Source organism: Corvus kubaryi, unplaced genomic scaffold (assembly GCF_017639235.1).
Source record: "Corvus kubaryi isolate FWS band 111438036 unplaced genomic scaffold, C.kubaryi_AGA036_p1.0 37394, whole genome shotgun sequence".
Taxonomy (NCBI): Eukaryota; Metazoa; Chordata; class Aves; order Passeriformes; family Corvidae; genus Corvus; species Corvus kubaryi.
Genome location: NW_024581133.1, coordinates 9,617,872 through 9,641,480, shown reverse-complemented (window position 1 = coordinate 9,641,480; position 23,609 = coordinate 9,617,872). Strand labels below are relative to the sequence as shown.

Below are 23,609 nucleotides of genomic sequence, written 5' to 3'. Positions count from 1 at the left end.
GGACATCTAAGATGTGGCATGGTTCCAAAGCACCCGACATGGCCTCCCATATAGGATTCCTTTTTAATGGACCAGATTTATTCTTGTGAAAAAAAATCTGTTTGAATAGCACACTTTTTGTTTGGGGTAGGTTTTGTTTCTGTCAGTGGCATCCATCAATCTCTTTCATGTTTCCAGCCTCACCACTTAATGCCAATCAACCCTTAAAAAATAATTGCTCCCAAACCAACTGGATGCCTCTGGATTCGCTTGAGAAAGACTGCCTGAGCTTTGAAGTGTATCCTGTAATGATGGCTGGCATCTCCAAAAGTAATAACTGCATCTCCTTGCTTTGTGATTACAGCATTTGATGTGTGCTGGGCTCTGGTGCTTGGTGGAAGGAGACACATCCTGTAAAACAAAGTTGGACCCCCCTCTGGATGGCACCGAATGTGGCGCAGACAAGGTAATCAGAATGCTCAGCAGCATCACTTTTTGTTTACCAGCATTGGGAATAATGTTTCCAAGATGTTCACTATTTAGCATAAACCGATAGCTCGTCATGTTCTGGGTTGTATTTGAAGTAGAAAGTGTGCAGAGCATTTAGTTTGTTTCACCTCTTCCCTTCCTCCTCCCACCTCCATCTCACCAAAACCTCAAATCCCTAGAAACTTAAAAGTGGACTTGCTGCAATCCCTCAGACATCCTTTAAATTCCACCTGTGCAAGGTCAGGGCTTCTTCCCAGGCTGTGCTAACCTGGTTGCCTTGCAGTGGTGTCGAGCTGGGGAGTGTGTCAGTAAAACCCCCATCCCTGAGCACGTGGATGGGGACTGGAGCGCGTGGAGCCAGTGGAGCATGTGCAGCCGGACCTGCGGCACCGGGGTGCGCTTCAGACAGCGGAAATGTGACAACCCGCCGTAAGTCCTCACACCTCCTTTTCCCACACAGGCAGCCTTTTCTCACTTGGGCAACCCTTGCTGTAAGAGTACAGGGGAGAAATGGGCAGCAGAGCTGTGCAGAAGCCCTGAGGAATTTCTCATTCACAAGCAGTGATGACCAGGTCAGAATCCTGGAGTGACTTGAATAGGTTCTGTGGAGGTGTCTTGAAGAGTTACCTTTGGAAGTTTCCCATTGCAGTGATTCTAAGGTAGATATAGTTGAATTAGAAACATGTAGTTTGGCAGAAAAGCTGATGCTGTGTTTCTCCTCTAGCACTGCAGTGAATGAGGAGGGGCTGATCTGGATCTACAGACCAGATTGAGCCAATGTGCCTTAGAGATCAGTTTGCAGGGAGTGCTGGCTTTGGGCTTGGGGAGCAGTGCAGTGGCTGACATTGGTCAGAGTGCCCCAGAGCTGTGTTGGCAAAGCCCCTTGAGATGTTCTGTCAGTCAGGATGTGCTGCCTAAGAACAGGAAAGTTTTCATGCACACAGAGAGCCCTGGGTGCTGTTTAGCTCCTGCACAGTGACTACAAACAAGCCAATGTTCTCTGCTTGGGCTTGGATGTTTTTCTGATTCTGGATGAAATGTACGTGTTGTCCTTCATCTCTCAGGTCAGTTTAGGCCCATCTAGAAGTCTCTTCATTGTCTTGGAGTCCTGAACAGGTTACAATGGTGCCATTTAACTGACCATCCCAACTGTGTTTTTTATAACTTCACAGCCTTGGGAGCAGCCCTCCAAGTGGGGTATCTCTGACTTTATTCAGATTTTATGTTTTCTTCTACACACAAAGTACCCAAAACTTTCATTTTTAAATTGGGGTTGAAATTCTGGATAACAACACAGTCACTTTGAAGACATGCCTAGATGATGCATAGGCTCACAATTGCTGCTGCTGACCTGTAATCATGTGGAAAGGATATTTTTGTTCATTTCTCTCCTTATCTGAGCTGCAGTTGCATGTCTATAATATCCAGCTAATTTTCCTGAAAGGGGGACTGAGCTGGTTTCTTTACTGTCAGCTCCAGTGCTGACCAAACCTAAATCCATTCATCATCGTTCCTTAAATTACAGGAAATGCTCCTTCCAACACTGCACACTGATTTTAAAATTCTCTTGCTCATATACATTCTTGGCTGGGGATACACACGTGATCTTCTTTTGCTTCAAATTCTTGGCCTCAGCCCACTTCTGCAGCTGGTTTATTCACTGTCCAAAAATATTGGCTAAGGGATTTATCTTTTATTTTATATATATTTGGTCTTGGGATTTTTTTTTTACAGGAACCTCTGCTCCTGCCAACTGACTTCTGAGCCTGTGGGACTATCAGTATTTTAAATCAGTTGCTTCACTGTTTGATTTGGTTTTTCCTCTCTGTAATTTCTTTGAGCATTTACATGCATTGCCTCCACATGGTTGTAAGGAGTGTGTCCTGAGCCAGTTTGCACGTGCAGACTTCTGAGTTGTACTGCCTTGTGTTCTTGCTTAGGCTTTGGGCTGTTGTTGTACAGTTGAACGGAGGAGAAAACCACTGGCTTAAACAGAGCATCCCTTCTCCAGTCCCTTCTTGTCATGTAAAAGGGTCACAGCAGCATAAATGGGCTTTGATTTCCTCAGTTCCGTTATTGGGTGGATTCTCTTGGCATAAATACAGTGAAAGGGGGCTGTGGAGTTGCCTACCAGGAGATCTCATGCAGTCGCTGTTTCAGGCATGGGCCAGGGTGGGCTTGGATTGTACTGTTTATTGGAAATCCCAGGCAGTGCTTGAGCTCATAGTGTACAAGGCTTGAGACCTGGGATTCCAGATTCCAGCTTACTTGTGGTTTTTTGTTTGTATTTTGTTTTATTTTGCAAAGAAAATATAGGCTGTTGCTGAGAATTTGCGTTTTCCTTCTTCTCTGGGGATTCATCAATAAAAACAGATAGGGTTTGCAGGTGCTTAATCCTGATGTTGCATTAGCAGCCTTTCCTGCATGTTTAAAAAACAAGTATGTGAAATGGCATGGATTTCATGGATGGAGGTTATCTGCAGTAGAGGTTTGTTTCTGGATACCCTGCCCATAGTGCAGGTTATAGCTGCTTCTATGGTATTTTAATTGCAAGAAGGACATGTGCTGAAGAGATGTTTGCTGTGTCTCCATCCTCAGGAGCGCTTGAGGCAGGGGGCAAAGCAAGTGTGGGAGGGGAAGGTGGAACATTCCGGGTGTTTGGTGCTGACCCTGGTTTTGTTTCCCACTTCAGCCCGGGGCCGGGTGGGAAGAATTGCCGGGGGGCCAGCGTGGAGCACACGGTGTGTGAGAACCTGCCCTGCCCCAAAGGGGTGCCCAGCTTCAGGGACCAGCAGTGCCAGGCCCACGACAGGTACACCAACAAGAAGAAAAGCCTCCTGACAGCTGTCATCATGGATGGTGAGTTTTTTTCATCTTGCTCTGTAATTCCTTGCTGTTCTTTCACTGCAGTTTCTTATCTGCAGGGTTCCCATTGTTGGTGAGAAGGCTGCAATAGGTCCCCTTAGCTACAGGTGAAAGACTAATTGCAGTTAATTGTTCTTGGTGCTGCCCTGCTGTTCCTTTAGCCTTCTTAATAGAACATACAGAGCTGTCAATGCTTTACTCATCTTTTTGAAATACTGGGAGAGAAGTGCCTTAACTTGATTCCCAGTCTGAAACTGGGATTTTCAGACTGGGAATCAGAGAGTTGGAAATTTAAACATTAAAAAGTTCCAGTTAGTTTGGAACTGAAGAAACAAGGTGGCTTGCCTGTGACATTTTTTAATTTATGTCACTTTGGGGCACCTCAGCATGATTGCCTATCTCACCTACATTCCTTTAATACTCCTTTGCTGGATCTTGCTGTTTATCTGCTATTCAACCAGATATTGGTGGGATATGAAATGGTCTGGAGAACTTGTTCTTCTAAAATTAGTGGCTGTAGCCTGAATTTTGTGAGACACAATGACTTGATCATTCCTACCAGACTGATGGATGTTCCCTGTAACAAACATCTTCTCTTTACAAACAGATACACATAAATGTATTGACTGATTGGTTTTCTATGCTGTTAAAACCCAATCTCATCAATATAACCCTTTAAATATTGATATTTTAAAGTGGGACAATGACGGGCCTAAACTGAAAGCCTCATGCTCCTTCAAAGATGAGATATCCAAATCCATTCATGCATAGAATGCATCACCACTGCCTCAAACACTTGTTTGTGCTGTTCCCAAGGGCAGTTGTCGTATTTCTTTTTCCAGATAAGCCATGTGAGCTCTTCTGCTCTCCACTGGGCAAGGATTCTCCCGTGCTGGTGACAGACAGAGTCCTGGATGGAACTCCCTGTGGGCCTTATGAGACAGACCTCTGTGTACATGGCAAGTGCCAGGTGGAGTAACTTTCTCTTGTTCTATTTCTAGTGTAAGGTTCAGTCAGGAGCAGCACCGTGTGGGTGGCTGGGAGGCTGTCCCTGAGGGGAGGGGACAGCCCTGTTTTATAAGGCCCACTACAAGCGCTCCATGGCGCTGTGCCTTGATCTGAGAACTGTGCTGAATGCCTGAGGTATGATATTATTCCTGAGTAGCTGAGAATGCTCAATAATCACATTTGCTTGTGTGCATGGCTTGGGTGGGAAGGGACTTCTGTGAGGGGAGCAGATTGGAGGGGAAGTCTGGCCTGCTTAACTGCTCCTTTTTGGCTGTTAGAGGAATCACTGATAAAAGCACTGAAGCTGCAAACCATTGTCACTAGCCTGTTACAAGCATTATCTTGCCAGAATCATGATGCTTTTCAGATCCACCTGGTTCCTTCCTAGGAACATGGAAGAAACTTTTCCGTACCAGTTTCTCCTTGGCTCCTGCAGCTGCATGAGCCAGAGTCCTCAGATTTGATTCCCTTTTCCTTAGAGTGATGGCCTATATCCATTGCAATGATTATTTCTCTCTATCCAAATTACACAGAGACCCAAAATGAGGTGTGAGAGATCTTTGTGATAAAACTCTTCCTGGTTTTCTGGACAGTGAGACAGTTTGTAACACACTGAATGCTTGGGGAGGGCAGCTCTTAGAGCTGGTGCTTCAGGTTCCTTGAAAATTTAATGGAGTTGTGTAGACCCATATGAACTGAAGATTTAAGGTTTGGACAAGGGAAGGGAGATGAGAAAATGTGTGTTTAAAGATCATAAAAGACAGGAAGTTGCTTGGAGTGGGTGCTCCTGGTGATGGATTCAGGTCATTTGTCACAGACACTTTGACAGGGCGGACCCTTCATGGGTTTCCTCTCTCCTGATCATGTAGCGTGTGTTCAGAGTGTGCTGTGCACACCAGAGTTATGGGAAAGGCACTTCACTTGGCTACAGCAGCCTTGCCAGTGTTGAATTCTTCCCGGCAGTTCTTCCCCTAAGCTTCTCTTCATCTAGATTTGTATCCTGGGGTAGGAGTTGCCCTTCCTGGTGTTAACCAGCCTGTTGTATCCACCAGAACAGCTTTTTAGCATCACCCTTTATTTCCACTAACTTCACTGGTTTGCCCTGGGGGCACAGGGCACACCAAATTTGGCCTTATTTCTGATTTCTGTGAGTGGTTAAGAACTGCAAATTTTTATTTCTTTGAGCCTTCCAAGGCAGGGAGATAAATGAACACAATACTCACCTGGCTGTGAGAGAGGCTTTGGGGGCATAAAGCAGCTTTACTAATAACAATGCAAAGAGAAGAGCAAAAAAAATCTTTGGGCTGAATTTTGCACTGCTGCAGGAGACACTTCTCATGGTTTCTTGATAGATGATGCTGAAGAGGCATTTTTAATTCAGGCTTTCTAATTTATTCCAATGAAGAATACGAATAGCAAGAATCTGGGGAGCCAGTACAAGTTTGATTCTTTATAATACAAAGTGCTTTGCATAGAGCCACGTTCATGGTGCATCCCAAGTTACTGAATTTTTCCCTGTTTTTGGCTGTATCTAAAAAAAGCTAAAAAAACCCCATTAATAACCTTTTATAGACAGGCCAGCTGTGTACCTCCAGCTGTGTGCCATTGACCATTACTCTGGGCTGGCCAGTTTTACTGCCCCAAACCTTCAGATCAGCCACAAATGGTAAATCAGACATCATGGCAATGCACATTTTTTTCATCCAGGGAGGATCAGTAGCCAGCTCCCTCCAAATGAGTTCCTTTATGAGCACAGAGCACTGGAGGTACATCACGAAAAGCAAATTGCACTCCGAGTCAGGGGCAACTGCCTTTAACTGTGCAGAGAGGTGATGACAGCTGCAGAACATTCAGTCCATTTGCATCTGGCTGAGAAAAAATGCAAAATGATCCGTTCAAGCTGAGCAGATTTGAAAGCCCTGTGAACTCATTTATAATACTCCTCTGCCTTATATGCAGTGCAGTGCTGAGAATTGCCATATGTGCCTGTGTACCCCATTTGCCACAGATACTTGTCTAACTAGCTGCCTATTAAACCAATTTAATTGCCATATTCATTTAATTATTCCTCTCCTTGTTTCTTTACCCAGTGTAGACAAAGCTTGGCAATAAGCATTGCAGGAGGCCTGGAGCAGAGAATAAGTGCTGAAATCAGAGGGTGGTATTACTGTTATTTATTTTCTTATGTAATCCTTCTAGTTAGAGGCTCTCAAAGGCAGGAATGACACATTGTCAGTGCAGCAGACAAATTAGCAGTAACCATTGCCTGTGAGCATCTAGCCCAGGAAACGTAATAGATCTTTTCCCTTCATCAGAGGCTCCTAAATGCAGCTCATGAATCATTCTTGGATGATGAATGAATGTAGATGAACAACAAAACTGTTGCAAGGGTTTTGAGAAGGAAAGCAGAAACAGTTCTTTGAAGCCTCAAAATGCCCCAGCTACATTTGGGCACTAAGGGAGGAGAGTTTTCCTTCAGCTGTATTTTGTAAAATTAGTACAGTTTCACTTAAAAGCTGACCTCCAATCTAAAAGGTGTCAATGAAGCCTTTGGTGTCAGCATTGCTATCCCTGAAACAAAATCATCAAAAGCAGCAGCACCCCTGTATTTATCCCTTACACCTGAAGGCAGCTGGAGTGAGTAAACTTGGTTATTACTTTGATCATGCATAGAAGCACCAGAGAGCAAAGTCAGCCCTAAATTTAGCATAGGGGTTCCTGAACCCCCTAGACTTTTTCTAGCCTTTCTCCTTGTTTTTGTGATGAATCATAAGGTCTTAATTCAATTTTGTCCTTGTTTATTGGAGTTGTTTTTGAGGCTGAACATTTCAAATGCACCATTTCTTACCATCCTCTGAGCAAACTGGATCCCCTGTTCAAAATGTGTGTGTGTCTATGATCTTTTCTTCTCAAAATGTTCTTGATTTTCCAGCAAGGAGAATTTATTTTCTCCAGAGATTTTTCAGAGACAGAAAATCTGTAGCAGGCTGGAGAACAAGAGCAGCCTGATGTGTTTGAGGAGGAGGAGGGTGAGTGCTCGTTTAGGCTTTGCAGCAGTTTGCTTTCCCTGTCATGGACACTGCAGCCATGGGGGAGATGGGGTGGGGCACTGCAACCTGCACCTCACGTTGGGTTCATCTTCTCCTATTTATCTTCAAGTGACAAATGGCTTTCAGGGAGAGGATTCCCTGAGGGTTTTGTTCTTCCATGAGCCTGGGGGGTGTGTGTTTGATGAGAGAACATTCGTGAGAGCAGGGCACTTTCTAACCCATTACAGTGCTTTGCTCTGTGCTGCTGAGGTTAATTCAAAACTGCTGGCAGAAGTGGAGCTAAAAAAAGTGTCAGATGTCACAGAGCAGAGGGGTGAGGAGAAGACAAGCTGCTCAGCTGACTGTTACTGATGCACATGACCTTGTGCTGGCTTTTCTCAAAGGAGGATTAGTCTGAGGCTCATGACAGCATGAGAACTTTCCAGTGGGGACTACAGATTGTGCTTCAGGATGTAATTTAAGGTCTCTGTGAAAAGAGAGACCTCCTGTATAGCAGAACTGGGCTAGAGATCAAGGGCAGCCTTTGCTGTGATTTAACAATTTAAGAGGTGAAGATGTTTTGGCTCTGTCTGCAGTTTTCTCATGAATGTTTTGTCATATCGCACCTACTTTCAGCTGGCTGGTGAATCCACAGTATGTTTAATGATAATAAGCCGCATTATCAGGCTGTCCTGCCACAACAAAAATGTTACAGAACTACTTTCTTCTGAAAGTGATTGCCACACTCTGTGAAAGGGGAGCACAAATTGGAAAATGGACAGATTTTCAAAAAAAGCTTCTGCAAACTGGGCAGGCAGAGTGTCAGGAGAGTGCCACAGGTGGCAGAGGAGAAATTGAAGTTGTTTACTGGATCTGGTGCTGACAAACAGCTTTTTACATACTTAGTACCCACTTTCTGCATTTGATTGATGCCTGCAGTTCTGGCTTTGTCTCCTCACTTGAGTATTTTCCATGTATTATTCATATTCCTGCATTACAAACTGTGGTACAAGATGTTCCAGACTGGGTAGCTTGTCTCCATACAACAACTTGGCTTAGCACTGTACTTCGATAAATTATTTAGTGCATGTGCACAAAATCCAGAAGGATTGTCTGAACTACAGAAACCTGTTTTATGATTGCCTTTTTTTTTCCGTGTCTGGATCTGTAGAAATGTCATCTGAGGCTAAAAAGAGTATCAGAGATTTTGGTGAGTAAGGCATAGTGACAAAAACCAACTCTTTGTTGATATTCTACGGGTTTTTGGTGTACTTTGCAGAGGGGTATGAAAAAAAACCATGCTGTTTCCCCAATTTTTCTTCCATTTTATTCCATGGAAAGCATATAATAGAACAGAAGTAAAGGAGTTCCTAGGATGAGAAAGAGCTTTGTATTATCTGTATGTTCTCTCATGAACCCAAAGGTTTGACACATAACCTTCAATCTGTATATGTGAAAAGACAAGAATTATTGTGTGTAACACCCCCATGAGCTGCCGAGGGATCTAAGCACGAAGTCAGTGGGCAGGTGACGTTGCAGATCTAATGCAGATGAGATAATGCTAAGTTACAATAGTAGGTGTCTAACTCCTGAGGCAGCAGAGCTGCTCTGGTTCAGACCAAATCGTAAGGCTTGGGAAATGACGGGAGGATATTTGCTGAACTAACTCCTACATAGACTCCAATCCATCACACAAAATCTGTTCTGGAACAGAAATAGGAGTAACTCAGAGATGAACTGCTTGATTAGGGACCCAGACTCACCTCACCCAGCCCTGACAACCACCCACAATCCTCCACAGGGGCAGCCGTGTTTAAAACAAAGAAATAAGAATTCTCTTCCCCTCAGATCTGAATGTCACTTGCTCACATCTGTACATTCCTGTTTCATGTGGTCCATCCCTGGAGGTATCAATGGACATTGGATATTATGGACAAAAGGAATTGGCAGTGTAGATGAATCTGTCATAACCAGCCTGCTCTGTACATGATTAATTTGTAAAATGGCACATGTTGCATCAATATTTATGTTTGATCCATTGAGACAGCCAGTTAGTTCAGCATATGGTAAGCATTACAGTTTTGTGAGCCTACAATGTCATTTCTTGCACAGGGTGGGTGTATATAACAAAAATAATTGTGTTTATGTAGCAAAACATACTCTCACAAGTTGTATCAATTGAGCTCTTTCACAGCCATTGAAAATACAAATAAAAATATCATTAAAAAATATCCAAGCAATACAGAGAATAGTTCACACAGAAGAATCCAAGTGATATGTATTCAAAAGAGAAGGACTTTTCCTATGCTGGAGCCAGCAATGACTGAAGCTGGAAATACCAACCAACAAGCAGTACTTTCAGATGTTTAATTATAAAAATGAGAAGAAGGGGGAGGGCGGGAAGGAAGGGTGGATGGAGATACCGGCTTAAAGAGAATTCATTTCAGGCCTTTGGCTCAGCAAATGTGCAGTTACCTGCCCATTTAAAGGTCAGTGGCTAGTTCCAAAATGCGGTGTCAGAGTAGGAGACTGCCTGGGTGGAAGAGCATTAAGAAACCTCTGGACACATTTCTGACTGTCCATGCTGAGGACTTGAAGCCCTAAAAGACTTATTTTCATGTTTCTTGCCAGCATTCCCATGTTTTAAAGGTGCTTCCCTTCTCACCAGTCCATTCAAGACTGATGGAACTGAAAGTATCCAGCAATTGCTGGATGGGCTGGTCCATGGACTCAGTCTGCTCATCTGCAGGATAACTCTTGGGTCAGAAAACACACGGGATATTATTGTTATTCACATGGTCTTTCTTTCTTCAAAATGCAAAGTTTCCCCTTTCTGCTTCTCAATTAAAGAAATCCCCTTGCCTTGACCAGTACATTGCAGTGGACAGAAGGCAACAGAAAGCAAGTGAGAGATGGCAAAGATCAAACAACTCCCTTGAACTATTTAGGTTTTAAGGGATTCTTTCTGCACTGTGAAAACTTGACTTTTGAGCGGTGAAACTTGGGATTTTCCCCTTGCATATTATTAATTAGGCCCTCACTTTTTGGAAAGCTTTCTGCAGGCTGAGGACAGCTCTGTAGTTAAAAGATGGACACAGTATAATACACAGAGCATATTGTCAGTGGGAAGCTGCTGATGTACAGACTCAACAGTTTTTCCACCCAGTGCTGGAATCTCAGGGGCTCTCACACCTTGGAGAAACCTGGATGTATCTCTCAATTAACAGTCCAAGGACTGCTGGCAGGTACTTTGCTCCCAGAAGGGTGATGCCCACTGTGTTCTGCCCTTCCAGTCCTGTCTCTCCCCCTTTGATCCACTGATCCACTTTAAGAGTGGCCACGGTAGTGGTTTTAAGAGTATTTTCCAAATTGGGAGTTCTCAAAGGATCAGTGACCAAGGCGGTCACTGCAATGTGTTTCTAAATGACTTTGCAGCTTTTGGGATACACTTATCTTACAAAATACACTTATCTTACAAAATCTTACCCAAAGCTGTTTCATAATGTACTGTTATTAAATGTACTATTATTAAATGTACTTTCAGTTTGGAAATGATTGGAAGGCTTGGGGAGAGGGAAATGGACTCTAATGTTTATGTAGACAGCACTAAAGCACTTCCAAGGTATTTTTCCCCCATAAAGTGCAAGAATGCACCAATTTTCATCATGAAGCCAAGAAAAAAAAAGTGGTTTATTCTCTTTTTATTCTCTTAGAGATAGTCCTTTGTAAGAAGCCATTTCCTGGCCTAAATGTGATGAGGGCTTTAAGTCTCAAGGCCTGAATTGAGAGGAAAGTCGGTGGGAGCAATGGTGCCTTTGAAGAGGAGGGTGCAAGGGCCATTCCCAGTTCCTTCACTCACAGGGAATTAGGGTGAAGATGAAAGGTAAAAAACAGAGAAGATTTTGGGAGTTACATTTGTGGATTCAGTGGGTTCTTTCCATGCTTTCAGAGAGGGTCTCTCAAGTCAAAGGGTGTCAGTGACCAAGTAAACGTGTGAGGAAATGGCTTGTCTTGAACCCCAGTCTCAGCTGATGGGGGACTCAGTCTTCCCAAGCTTTGCTGGCTTGCGCCGGTTTCCATTATCTGGGAAACTCCAGCGTAAATACAAAGCATGTGATTGTCAACTCCCCATTCTTTCCCTGCCTCTGTTAGAGTCCTACAGACTCCTCATGTAGCTCTGGGAATAAGTGTGGTTCAACACTCATTATGTTCCCTTTATTCATCTGTGTGCTCACATAGTGCTAATAACAATGCAGCACAATAAAAGATAGCACCAGAGCCTTAAATTAAACACAGCCTTTCCAGTATCTCAGCAGGGTGGCAGGCAGGCATTTATTTCCAGCTGCCTTTCAGCAACCCCATTAATAAATCATCCTGATTTTCCTGGAAGGAGAACTGCTGGGACATCCTTCTGTTCTGGGGGCAGAATCACACTCAATATCCCAAAATTATTTGTTGGACATGGGCGTGAAGTTTAGGCTTGAGAATTGCAGCTGCCAGAAACTCCATGATCTTCTTCCTCTTTTAACTCCCATTAACTCTCTTTTAACTCCCATTTATACATCTATACAGGTTTTTTCCTGCTGTTCCTGTGCACCAGTGTAGGTGCTGTGCCAGTTAATGAGCAGCATTTCCCTGGTATGTGTTTAGGATGATCATCCTCTCTCAGCATGTCTGTCCCTAATGATCTACCCAGACAAGCTCTGCATCAGCCGATGGCTGGAACGCTGGTAATCTTTGATCCCTGAAATACATCTGGACTCACGCAGTGGCCAGGGTCTTCTGAAATAAGGGGAATGTTGGAGTTCTGATCCAAACTGCATTGCTTACATGCAGACAGGCTCAGATAAACAGCGCAAGTTCTCTTAATATTTCCCTGCTTACCCTATTTTTCAAAATGTTTGTTGTTTTGATTGTTCCCTAAGATATCTCTCCAACTTTCCTCTGGCTTCATTATAGGAAGGCAAAGAAGGGAGAGACCCAATAGCCTCATTCAAATAAGTCTTATTAGTGACAGTCCTGCTACACATTTGCCAAGAAACTGTTTATCTATGCAGAAGAAATCTTAAACTCATTTTTAACAGTGCAATCTCTGCTAATAACTTGCTTAACAACAATGCTTATTTCAGTAGAAATTTATGCTTTAAGAGTGAATTGCTGATTATTTTGAGGACAGAATACAATTCTTATCAATTAATGACAGTCTTGTCAGCCTCAAGATCTACAAATGTGGACTGATCACCATCATAACCTGGGAATAAGGAAGAATGTGGTGATAATCCCGATAGCTACAGGGACAATATTGTGACTCTTCCCATCTGTGGAAGCAGAACTGCAGGGTTTTATTGGAAAAAAAATAGGTATGTATAGAAAATGATGAAAACACCATTTATAACAAAGATTTAGGTGAAACTGTTAGATTTTATAATCTTTTTCAATTGAATGTTGATTCTTAATACAGTGCAACCATGTGGAAAATTTCATAATCGCATAGGCAATCTTGTGGTAGAAATTGGCTAGATATGAACCTGACCTGCTTCCATTGAACTATTCTTGCATTTCAGGTATCTTGACCCATCTGCTTAATGAGGCCTTTTTTCAGGTATTTCAAAAGTGTAATAAAGAATTCAGTGTTTTTTCCCCATTCAGGTTTTCAGTCAGATGTCAATCTTAGTCTTGACCTCACTGTTTAGAGATGCTCTAACCTTGCAAACAAAGTAATGGGGGCTTCTGGTTGTTGTCATTAGAAAATTGGCTGTGATGGGATCATTGGCTCAGCTGCCAAAGAGGATCGCTGTGGGATCTGCAGTGGCGATGGGAAAACCTGCAAAGTGGTGAAAGGAGACTTCAACCACACCAAGGGCATGGGTGAGTAACACTCAGTGGGTTCTCCTACCTTCTGGAGGAGAGTTAGGGTGGCAGTAACAGCTTTTTTTCTTGGATAGGATTAGAGTCACCTAGCAAAAACAGCTCTAGGAAGCACCTAAGAAACACAAAACAAACCCTGATTCACTTCAAATGTGATATCCCATCTGCTTCTTACTCAGTTGCCCAGATACCAGCTACTGCCTCTGCCTGAAATTCAGAGTGAAGTTGTGTTTCTCATTTTGAGGGCTACTGGTGCGGATGATTTTAAGTAGGAGATAAAATCACAGAATCTTTCCCAGTGGGAGGGAAGTTGGATTTCAGCACCATCTTTGAGGTCTCAGAATGATGCATGTTGCATGTTGTAGATGATTCATGTTATAATCAGAATATCTCAGCTAAAGGAAAGAACACTCCCCTCTGAATATTTTTACTGGTTCCGTGCCAGTAAAGTATCCAGTATAGGATATAGGAGCTTGGAATTAAGACATACATTAATGTTGTTAAACATTAATGTATGTACAGCTTGGTGTTTGAATTAGTCTTTGTTCCAGGGTTTCTGTACTATACTTCTGAGAAACCTGTTATCACACATCCTTAATCAGCCAAAGGGAGGGAAAGCCATGTCCAGAACTTGGAAGCAGCTCCAGGAGGAAACAGTGGTCCAGAAAACAAATTATTTCCCATTCAGTGAATACAGAATTGCCATTTCTGTATGGAGAAATACATTCAGCATGTGCTGCTCCAGGACTGAGTTCCACAAAGCGCATGAAAATCCCCTTTAAGCACACACTTCAGTTCAGTTCAGGCTAAAGCAGTGCCAGTGCTTAGCTGCTCCCTTTAGTCAAGGTCTCAGCTCTGAAGTCTGAAGCTCTGATTTTGTTCACTGACCTCTTTCTCTGCACCCTCCTCCACCTCGCCCGTGGAGCCAGCTGGGGTCTGTCACTTCCTGTGAGATGCAGGTGGGATTTCCCACCTGGACCACATCTCTGGAGCACATTTGTGTGCTTGACCAACCTGTTGAATGGTTTTCCTGCATTAGTGCCTTTGACTCTTTTGTCCCAATTATTTTCCACCCACTTACATCAAGTCTTTTGCATTTGATGCAAGTGGTGGGAAAAGCTCCTCATTTCCATTGAAAAAACCCCAGCTAGTCTCCATTTTTGTAGCAGATTATACAGCTTTCGTTGACTTCTTACATACTTCTGAAGGGCAGCTATCTTTTGTCTTTTCCAATGAGTCTACAAAACCTCTTGTGCAGATAAATAAGAAATTTCTGGGTCACTGCCAGGAGGTTGCACCCGTTTCGAGCAACACAGACTGCTTGAGGTGGTGACTTTACAAGGCTGTAGGAACAGAACAGTTTCAGCCTTAACTGGCTGCCAGGACACTGCAGGAGGTTTTCACCCCCAGTGCCCTGGAACCTAATCAGAAAGAATTCCTGATGACTCGCGGACAGTGTTCAAGCATTCGGATTCTTTGCTGATCATCTCAGAAGCACAAACCTGTCAAAGTGTTGCTTTGTCAATGCAATGTTTCCACCTTTAACCATCTCACATAATCTAGAAGATAACTGTTTTTACTAGTGTAACCTCATAACCATTTATTAGATGTTTTGTTTTAATTTGGAAAGTAATTAAATTTTATGTTTGCTCCCATCCATTTCTGCTCACACACTGCTGTTTTGCAGAATCAGGTCCTCAGGTGAACCCACTGAATCTCATGCAGTAGGCAAAGCTCCAGGTTTGGGGTATCACAGGTGAATGTGAGGTTACTCAAGGAAAAAAATGGCTTTTTTTTTAATTGACAGTTAAGCAAAAATGTGCAAAAATTGATGGAAGCTGGGGCAAAGAAAAATCCACAGTATGCTGGTGATAACAAGTTCAAGGTTTGGGTAAATGATTGCACAGTTCAGTGGCAAATCCCCACAACCTGGCTGTGATCCAAGTCAAGGCCAAGATCCTGAGTCCAGTGTGCTGATTTATTACTTCAAGAGAGAATAGACTTCAAACATCAAGACATTGATTGTTTTGGAGTGGGATCTGTTTGGGGAATTGCAGCTGCAGCCTTGGGACTTGGCTGTGCCCATGGGACTCCTCTGGTTGCAGGATTGGTCCCTTCTATGTCCTGTGATTGCAAATGATGATGTGGAGCCCTGTGAACTGAACTAAACCCCTGCCAACTCCTTTCTGTTTCTTAGTAACCAATAGTCATTGTAAGAAGGTTTCCACATGTGTGATGGCAAAGACAAAGACTGTTCCCAAGTGTTTCTCGTGTAAGATACTTGAATGCTGTTTGCAGTGTCAGTGGGTGTTGGTGAAATCCTTTGGTGTTGGTTCTTTATCTTCTTTTTGTCGAATTAGCTTGGGGAAATTTGGTGTCAAAAGCCATGGATAAACTTCAAGTCTTTTTACTGTTTCACTTGCCTGGTCAGAGATAAAAAGTACAGATACTTTCCTTTTAGAGAACCTATCTGTGTGAAAGAAAGCCAAATTTTCATGCACCAAGCAAAAAGAACCAGGTCTATTTCTTTTTTTCCCCCAACTTTAATGTCACAGAGGTTCTGCCACCCTGATGGGGAAGATGGTGGAACATTCAAAGTGCCTCATAGGAGGTCCAGCAGTTCAGCTCTTACCACCTGTGATCCAGGGTGATCCAACTGGAAATGGACTCCATTTTTCTGCTGGAGAGGAGGTCAAAAGCCTTTATTTATGATGCTAAACATCACATACACTTGTGTGCAGCTGGCTGTCTTCAGCAGGCCAGCTGAATGCACTGTTTAGACTGAGGTTTCCTTTTGACTGGCAGCATGCCCTGTACCTATTTCTACAAAATAATTTTTCAAAACCAAGCACAGAGTTGTTCTTAAGTCCACTTCTGTCACGCTGCCACAGTACAGGGGACCTAGAAATTAAGGACAGCTCTTTGACTCCTGTCTGTTGGGGAGCTGATTTATCACTGACAACTTCTCCAGGGCTGTTCCTGTATTGCTCAGAGGCCTGTGTCTGTCTCTTGATTTTTCTCAGCCACATCAAGATTTTCATTTGGTTATGATTCAAAAGAATGACCACAGATATTTGGGGGTTTTTTTAATAGCAGAATATAATAAGGTGAGATATGCCAGTTGTTGTAACTATCATTTTAGGAAAAGAAAAGTACACCTTTGCTAGGAATTTTTCTTTTTAAGATGGTGGAAAAGTGAGGGTTTTATTGCATATGCTGTTTGTCCAGCACTTATTAAAAGAAATTTGAACAGTAGTGCTGTAGTGCTGGCTGGGAGCATCTTTAGCCAACACAAAACCTTTTTTTTATCAATAGAGTGCACATGTAAATTATGAAAAAATAGAGCTCTACCTAATCTTTAACTCAGAGATCCCTTAAAAGGGTTTCATCAGAACATGCAAGTTAGAAATCCCACTAACCAAATTTGCAGCAGTGGTAAGAGGCTTTGAAATCTATCCATGGCTCTCCAGAGAAATTATTTTCTTCCAAATGAGCTGTCCCATGGCTGGAAGTGGACAGTTTGCTGTGGAGGATTTATTCTCAGGCTAGAAGCAAAGGAGAATCATCACAGCTATTCAGAAAATAGACACATAGTTTGCACTCCACTGCAGCAAGTAGCGCTCAGCAAAAGCTGCAAGGTGGGAAGGAGATGGAGTCTGAGATGCTCAGCTGATACTTATCCCTGAAATATCACAGAAGCTGTGCTAGCCATGGCTGGGAGGTAGGCAGGACAGCGTGATCTCCTTGGCTTCTACCCTGAGTTGTGTGTTCAAAGCGCTCTTGGGAGGTTTGATACTGGGCTGAGCACTGTTTACTTTCTCACACCTGATTTTGGTATGTACAGGGATAAGATAAGAAGGTGCAGTGCCCAGAGATTGGTACTTTCAGCCATGGGATAATTGCTCCTTCACCTCAGAGTCCGTCTTTCACTGCAGTGTGAACCAGAAGAGTTTTGCAGTAGATCAGTGGCATTCTGAAGTTCACGCTAAACTTTCTGTTCTTTCTGGGAGTAATAACAATGGCTAACAATGGATTTTTCTGTGTGGGCTGCTTTCCTCTTGCAAATCTCTCCAGCATTTAAATGAAGATACAGTAGCCACTGTTCACATATTAATCTCCTTGATGACAAAGCCACCTCTTTGTTCTGGTGTCTCTCCTAATACGAGTTACACCATAAAATTTGTATCTAGGATTTGCTTCAATCACAGTCTTACATTCCTGAGACACTGATGTAATGCAGATTATCCAGAAAGATTGGTGTGTGCCAAAGTAACTGTTCCCAAGGTGGAGTATACTGCATACAGCACTATAAATTATCAAATAATGAAGTTCTCTGTTGTATTTTTAAAGCTTCATCTTAACAGGCTGATTTATGAGTGAAATTACTAAAAATACTGCCTGATAGTTACCAAATCTCATCAGTCTTTAGCCAGTTCCTTGTTTAAAGCAGAACTTTAAGCCCAACCTTGCAAACCCCGGCCTTGCAGACAATTATCCTAAGACCTAACAGAGCTTTGAGAGTCCTTGACTCAGGGCCAGCTCTGAGACTTTTTTTGGTCGTTCTAGCTGACACTTTATAATCTTTCTGGCAATCTGCAGTTACAGTTTGCTTAATAAAATGTGCCTGGAAAACACTGAAGGTGTTTTCTGGTGCAGTTATCTCAAAGATCAGGAATCTGTGACCAGAAGCCTCACACCAGCTCCAAGGACCAGAGTGGAGTGGTGGAGGTGATCCAAGTTTGTACCTGTGGCAAATTTGCGTGGTTGATACCCAGTCTGTTTGCAACAGAATTTGACCACTAACTCACCCAACATTGCTGGAGATAACGAATGAGAGTGTCCAGATGCTCCTGGTGGAACATGCCCAAGGGTTCTGCTTCACCCCTGAGAGGGCAGGTCAGATCCAAGTACCTGCAAAGCATTTGGGAGTTCTCTAACATGAGAGTGAAGGTCAGCAGTCAGGTTTGTGCCACAGTGAGTTAGCACAGTGAGTTTCTTCTTATTCAGGAGCTCTGAATGCAACCTCCCAAAGCCATCAATCAGGATTAGAAATTACACAAGGAGAAAAATCTGGTGTGAAACCAAACCAAACAGTCTCCAGAACTAATACTCTATACTAGTAGCTTACACTTCACTATTTACTATTGTAAAAAGTAACATAAAAACATAAAAAAGTAACGTATTTCCAGGTGGTGTTTCTCTCATGGCACAGTGATGAAATGAGTGTATTTATGGCTTGAGCTGAGCCTCCAGCACAGCCCCAGGATTTGCTCACCTCTGAAGCAGTGTGACATACTCCTGGCTGCTGCTGGGTCGGGACAGATCCAGAGTTCACTGAACTTAGTGATTGCCTTCCACTAAATTGAGAGTAACTTTGTCTCCAACTGCTGCACAATTTAGCTCTGGGCATTTGTATCTGGTTTAAAAACTAAATAAGTAAATAGTCCCCCAGTAGATACATTAAATTACCTGAAACTTGGGCATGTTCCAAACTGGCTTCCTAACAGGGGTGTTCAGGGGTGTCTCAAGAGCTGTTTCCCTGTGGCAGACTGTCACTGGTCACACTTTTGCTGTGTGTTCATGTGTTGAGTAGTTGTTGGTTGGGTTTATAAGCAGGTGCATGGGGTGCAGGAGGATGTTTGATATCTGAAACACTCTGTATTGACTGTGATTTGGTATCTCTGCTGATGAAAAACCAACTCCTGGCAATGTCTAGAATAATGCCCAACATCTGTTTGCTCTGATTTCATAACAGATTTCAGTATTAGCTTTGAAAAATTGACCCTGGAAGTAATGATTTTTCCTGGTGAAGCCCAGACAGGAACAGCAGCCGGGAGAGGCCCTGCTGTGGCTTCTGTGCATAGACAAGGTTTGAGCTCTGCTGCCCCTCTCTCTGGTTTTACTGCAAGGGATGAATGACCATTTCTGAGATATCCTGAGTAAGGGAGAAGTAAGTGAGGAGGAACAAGTGCAAAGAGAACTGAACTGAAGGGTCAGATGAAAGTGTCATTCAGATACGACAGTCAGGGAAGGAGGAAGCCTGTCTGGCCCAAGTCAGCTGCCCACCCTCTGCACCTGATGAAACCCAAGAGCTCAAGCCTTACCCATGAAATGAATATTCAGGAAATGAATTCACTATCTGAGACCCCAAATCTGTCTCACTCCATGTCACAGTGGCAGGAGAATCACTTAGTCCTGAGGTGCAAGAGGCTGTCACCATCCTCCTTTGTGTCCTTTCTATATCAGCACAGCAAAAGCAGGGCTGTTCAGCTGCACTTTTATCCCTAAAAGAGCTCCCTGAACACTGCTAAGTGCTAGAGGAATCAATGCTCCTTGTGCCAGCACTTCTCCAACCCATTGCTTTAGACAGCCCACAATTCCCATAAAGGCATCACTGACACAGAACAGCTTCACAGAGCCCTTTAAAGCAAGAAAAGTGGATGAGGGAACATACAGGATAAGCTGCTTAACATCTAAAAGAAAGAGGACAGCAATAACCCCAAAAAGGTGCCAAGTGATACACTGCAAAGTAAACTGGGTGGCCAATTAGAAGGATTAGAAGTCATGGTTGTGATGAGATTAGTGTCATCTACAGAGGCCTGATTCAAAGTCCAGTGAAGGCAGTGGAAAAACTCTGCCTGGCTCTTTGAAATGGGCCCTAATGTTCCTCTGCTTTATTATTTAAAGGCACCACTTCCACCCCATGGAACAAATCTGTAACTCCACGTGTCTCCATAGTGGGGGGAAAACAGGCTACATTTCCTTGTAGCTCCTGCTTATTCCAGCTGTATTCTGTGAGTCAAATTGGTCTTAGAAAAATTGTTTAGAGGTGACTAGTGGTCAGTCCTTGAGAAACTTCCAGCTCTGTTATTGCATTATATCTGAGCTGTTGAATTCTCAGCAGCCCAGTGCAAGGAGATCATTATCTCCTCCAGAATTTTTGTACAAAGCCGAAATGTAAGTGAAAACAAGCTTTTTTCCTTCATTTGTCCCACTAATTCCCTCTGTTTAGTTTTAGCATCATCAAAAATTTTGTGGAAGTGAGTCCTTTCTGACACCAGCCTTGACAGGGAGGACAAAGCAGGAGCATCTATTGGAAACATCATTTCAAATGTCTGTTCTGTGCAGTGTTGCTCCTGACAGTGACACTTTGCAGTGTCTTTGTGCATCCCTGTCACTACTGCAGGAAAAACAGGGTAATTCGAAGGGTACAGATCTAATTATAGCTAATTAACAAGCCTGAAGTCGCAGCTGAGCCTCACACATGCATTTCTGCTGAAATGTTAGTCATGACCACGCCTGTCGCAGCAGTGAAAACTGGCTGCCAGCACAGGGATCTCATTTGGAGTGTTTCTCACTCAATCCCCAGCCTGGAGTTGAGTTTTTCATGGGGAGATATGGGATGGCTGATCCTGGCTGGCCCTGCTCTGCTCTCATTCACCTCTCTTTTGTTGCTGTAGGTTACATCGAAGCCGCTGTGATCCCTGCAGGTGCCCGGCGGATCAGAGTGGTTGAGGATAAACCTGCTCACAGCTTTCTGGGTAAAAAGACAAAAGAAAAAATGTTTTGATTAAAACTCAGCTCTGTTTCCTTTTAAAAATGAAACGACCTGTAAGGTTTGTTGCTGCCAGGGAGGGGCTGGTGATTTCAGTCTTGCTGCAATCTCCGCTTTTGTGGCTTGGTTTCATGATGTTTGCTTGATGTGATAGTATGTGACACTTAAAGGCCCTCTGCTACCTGGAAGGACCAGACAGTACTTTTATATATAGACAGAAGAGTTCCTGAGCAGAACTTGGCAGTGGGTTGCGCAGAGCTGCCAGGAGCACACAGCACCTCAGGAGGGAGTGGGGAAGAGAACAGTGTTTAGAGAAGGGAATGGCAGAGGTACTGATAGGAAGGCGCCCAGCTCAGTCTGAAGCAGAAGGAGGACAGGGCAGCTGATATTCCTCGGTAACCTGCTGCCATTTCCTGCAGCAGCACATTTTCACTGGATGCTGTCCTCAGGACCTGATCCTGCACTCTGAGATGAGCTTAGCTGCAGCCTCTAGTCCACTTGCCTCTGTTTTATCAGGCCAAAACATTTGTTTAATCCTCTTTGTCATTTCTACTTCTGCATTCCTTTAGAGGGGAACAGGCTTCCTCTCCTCCTTTTCCTATTGGGAAAAAAGGTTTAGACATGGCTGATGGGTAAGATTTGCATGCAAAGTTGTTGTAGGGCAGAGTCTGTCAATGAATTTGTTATTCAGTTACTCATTGCGTAAATTAAAGGTCAGAATGGCATTTGTAAAGTGCAGCAAGTCAGTTACACGGAAGATCTGTCAGTCTGGTCTTACACCTGTTCTCTCCAATGTTTGGGTCATTTCCTTCTGTGTCATCACTGTGCCATAGATAAAGAGTTTTACCCCCATCTACTTCTAGGGAGTCCAGGTCAGAGAAATGCTAATGCCCCATGGCCCTGAATTCACACAGGAAGCCTGTGGCAGAGCAGGGGCTTCAAGGAAAATTGTCCAAGAGCCAAAAAAAACCCCGACACATGAAGGGTCCTTGGCACAATCAGAGCTGCTTGGCCATGGAATTGCTTCCAGAGAGGAAGGAACTCTGAGAGGATTGCAAAGCTTGTCACAGTCTGTTTTGTGGAAGAGGAAGCTGAGGTGTTGCATGGCGCTCATGGCAATGCAGGGCGTCAGAGCAAAGCTCAGACCTTGGTTTCTGATTTCCCCATCTTTTGCTTGTAATTCTTCATCTCCAACCAAAAGGAGATGTTAATATCCAGAACTGAAACATAGGATGCTGCTGAAAACATTTGCAAGTGGTTGTGTCAGGATTTCAGGTCTAGTGCCATGGGCCTTGTGTCTTGAAATGCTGCCAAAGTTGGCAGTATCACCAGGAAAGATGGTTGTGTTCTCTTTCATTCCAGATTCAGGGGAAAAAGAAAGGCAAATTATGTCATTCAGCTGCCCTTTGGTCAAAACCATTGGCATTTGTGCCGCTTGTTGGTAGGACGCAATATCACCACTGCTCCTATATCCATAATGCTGTAGCCAGCCTGCCAGAGGATCCCGCCTACACGTGAGATGTTTGACATAGCAAAGCCTGGTGGAACAATGGGAGCCAGTGTTTCTTTCGGTTTTGAAAGTGCTCTGCTTTCTGGAAACCAGCCTTTTTGTTTGTCTTGATGGGGTTTGCACAGGGTATTTGGGCTTTGGCATATAGCAGAGCACTGAGAGTCTTACGTGGAGTAAGAGACTGCCCTTCCTTGAGACAGCATAACCTTGACTAAAGTAGATGGTTCCCCACTGGGTGGTGAAGATTAGGATTGTGTATTTTTGAGAGCAGGAGTTGGCCCTGTGTACATCACATAAAGATAGATAAAAATCTAGCTCTTTTAAAGCTTTGAGTGCTTTCAGCTCTTCGGTTCATGGTCAGGAGCCAGGAGAACCTCTCTAATCTTTCCAGAGTTTTCTCTTTCAAGAAACACTCAACACAAAGAAAAGGTACCCAGTGTCTTGCTGAACTGAGATGAGGAATAGCAGCTTGGAGGTTCTAGTAGGACAATAAAGATGACCAAGAAAAAAAACCCAATCACTCTGATAAGGCTTTTAAATCCAGGTTTGAGTGTGGAAGGATTTTCTATTTCAATAGCACTGACAAAGCTGAGCCCAATCAGCTATTTCTACTCAGAACCAGGTACAACATTTTGGAAAGAAGCCCAGCATAATTTGGAATCATTATTCCATGTGCTGGGAGCAGTGTCTGAAGAATTTCCCTCCACCTACAGGCAACCCACGCTGGCTGCCTTGGCTGGCTGTAACTCTAAAAAACCACCTTGAACAGGAAATGCCTGGGCAGTTTGTATCCACAGGCTGGGAAGCAAGCTGGAGGGACCCAAGGTGGAAATAAAGATCTGACTATTTGCCAGGTTTAAAAGTTGATTGGTCAGTTCCTGCCTTCCAGCCAACAAGAAAAACAGAAGTTACAGGTTGTTGCTGGGGTTCCTATTTGTTCTGCTCTTTTACTGTACAAGTTTAAATTTAGTTCTGTCACTTCTGGGGCTGGGCGGAGCCAGCCAGTGGTTGTATGTGACGAAAGCCATTGGAGTTCTCTGTGTCTGAGGCATGGAGGGTTTTGTAGCCGCAGCATTGATCTCTGCTGATGGGGCAACAGAGGCAAACAGTGGTGAAAACACTTTGGCCCAAACGCTCCACTGAGTCCCCAGGAGCACCTTTGGGAACAGGTCTGTTTCCAAACTCTCCATCTCCTCAGTCACTAAGGGAGCGGTGCTTGCAGCAATCAAAATCAAATCCTGCCTGCAAAAGAGGTTCACAAAGATGAAACTTTTTTTTTTTCATCAGCAAATTATGTCCCTTTGAT

At 43.6% G+C, this 23,609-nt stretch overlaps 1 protein-coding gene across 4 annotated transcripts in view; it reads left to right on the top strand.

Annotated features, from left to right (window-relative positions):
• Positions 1–23,609, top strand: part of ADAMTS17 (ADAM metallopeptidase with thrombospondin type 1 motif 17) — a 166,475-nt gene that overhangs the window by 90,464 nt on the left and 52,402 nt on the right. For 2 of the 4 annotated variants that reach the window (XM_042039414.1, XM_042039416.1), the window contains exons 11-17: positions 344–445; positions 752–897; positions 3,161–3,327; positions 4,176–4,303; positions 13,118–13,238; positions 15,436–15,510; positions 20,699–20,779. In XM_042039414.1, coding sequence (XP_041895348.1) covers positions 344–445; positions 752–897; positions 3,161–3,327; positions 4,176–4,303; positions 13,118–13,238; positions 15,436–15,510; positions 20,699–20,779 — 820 coding nt within the window. The remainder of the gene's footprint in view (positions 1–343; positions 446–751; positions 898–3,160; positions 3,328–4,175; positions 4,304–13,117; positions 13,239–15,435; positions 15,511–20,698; positions 20,780–23,609) is intronic. The other 2 variants (XM_042039415.1, XM_042039417.1) reach the window with 1 other exon arrangement.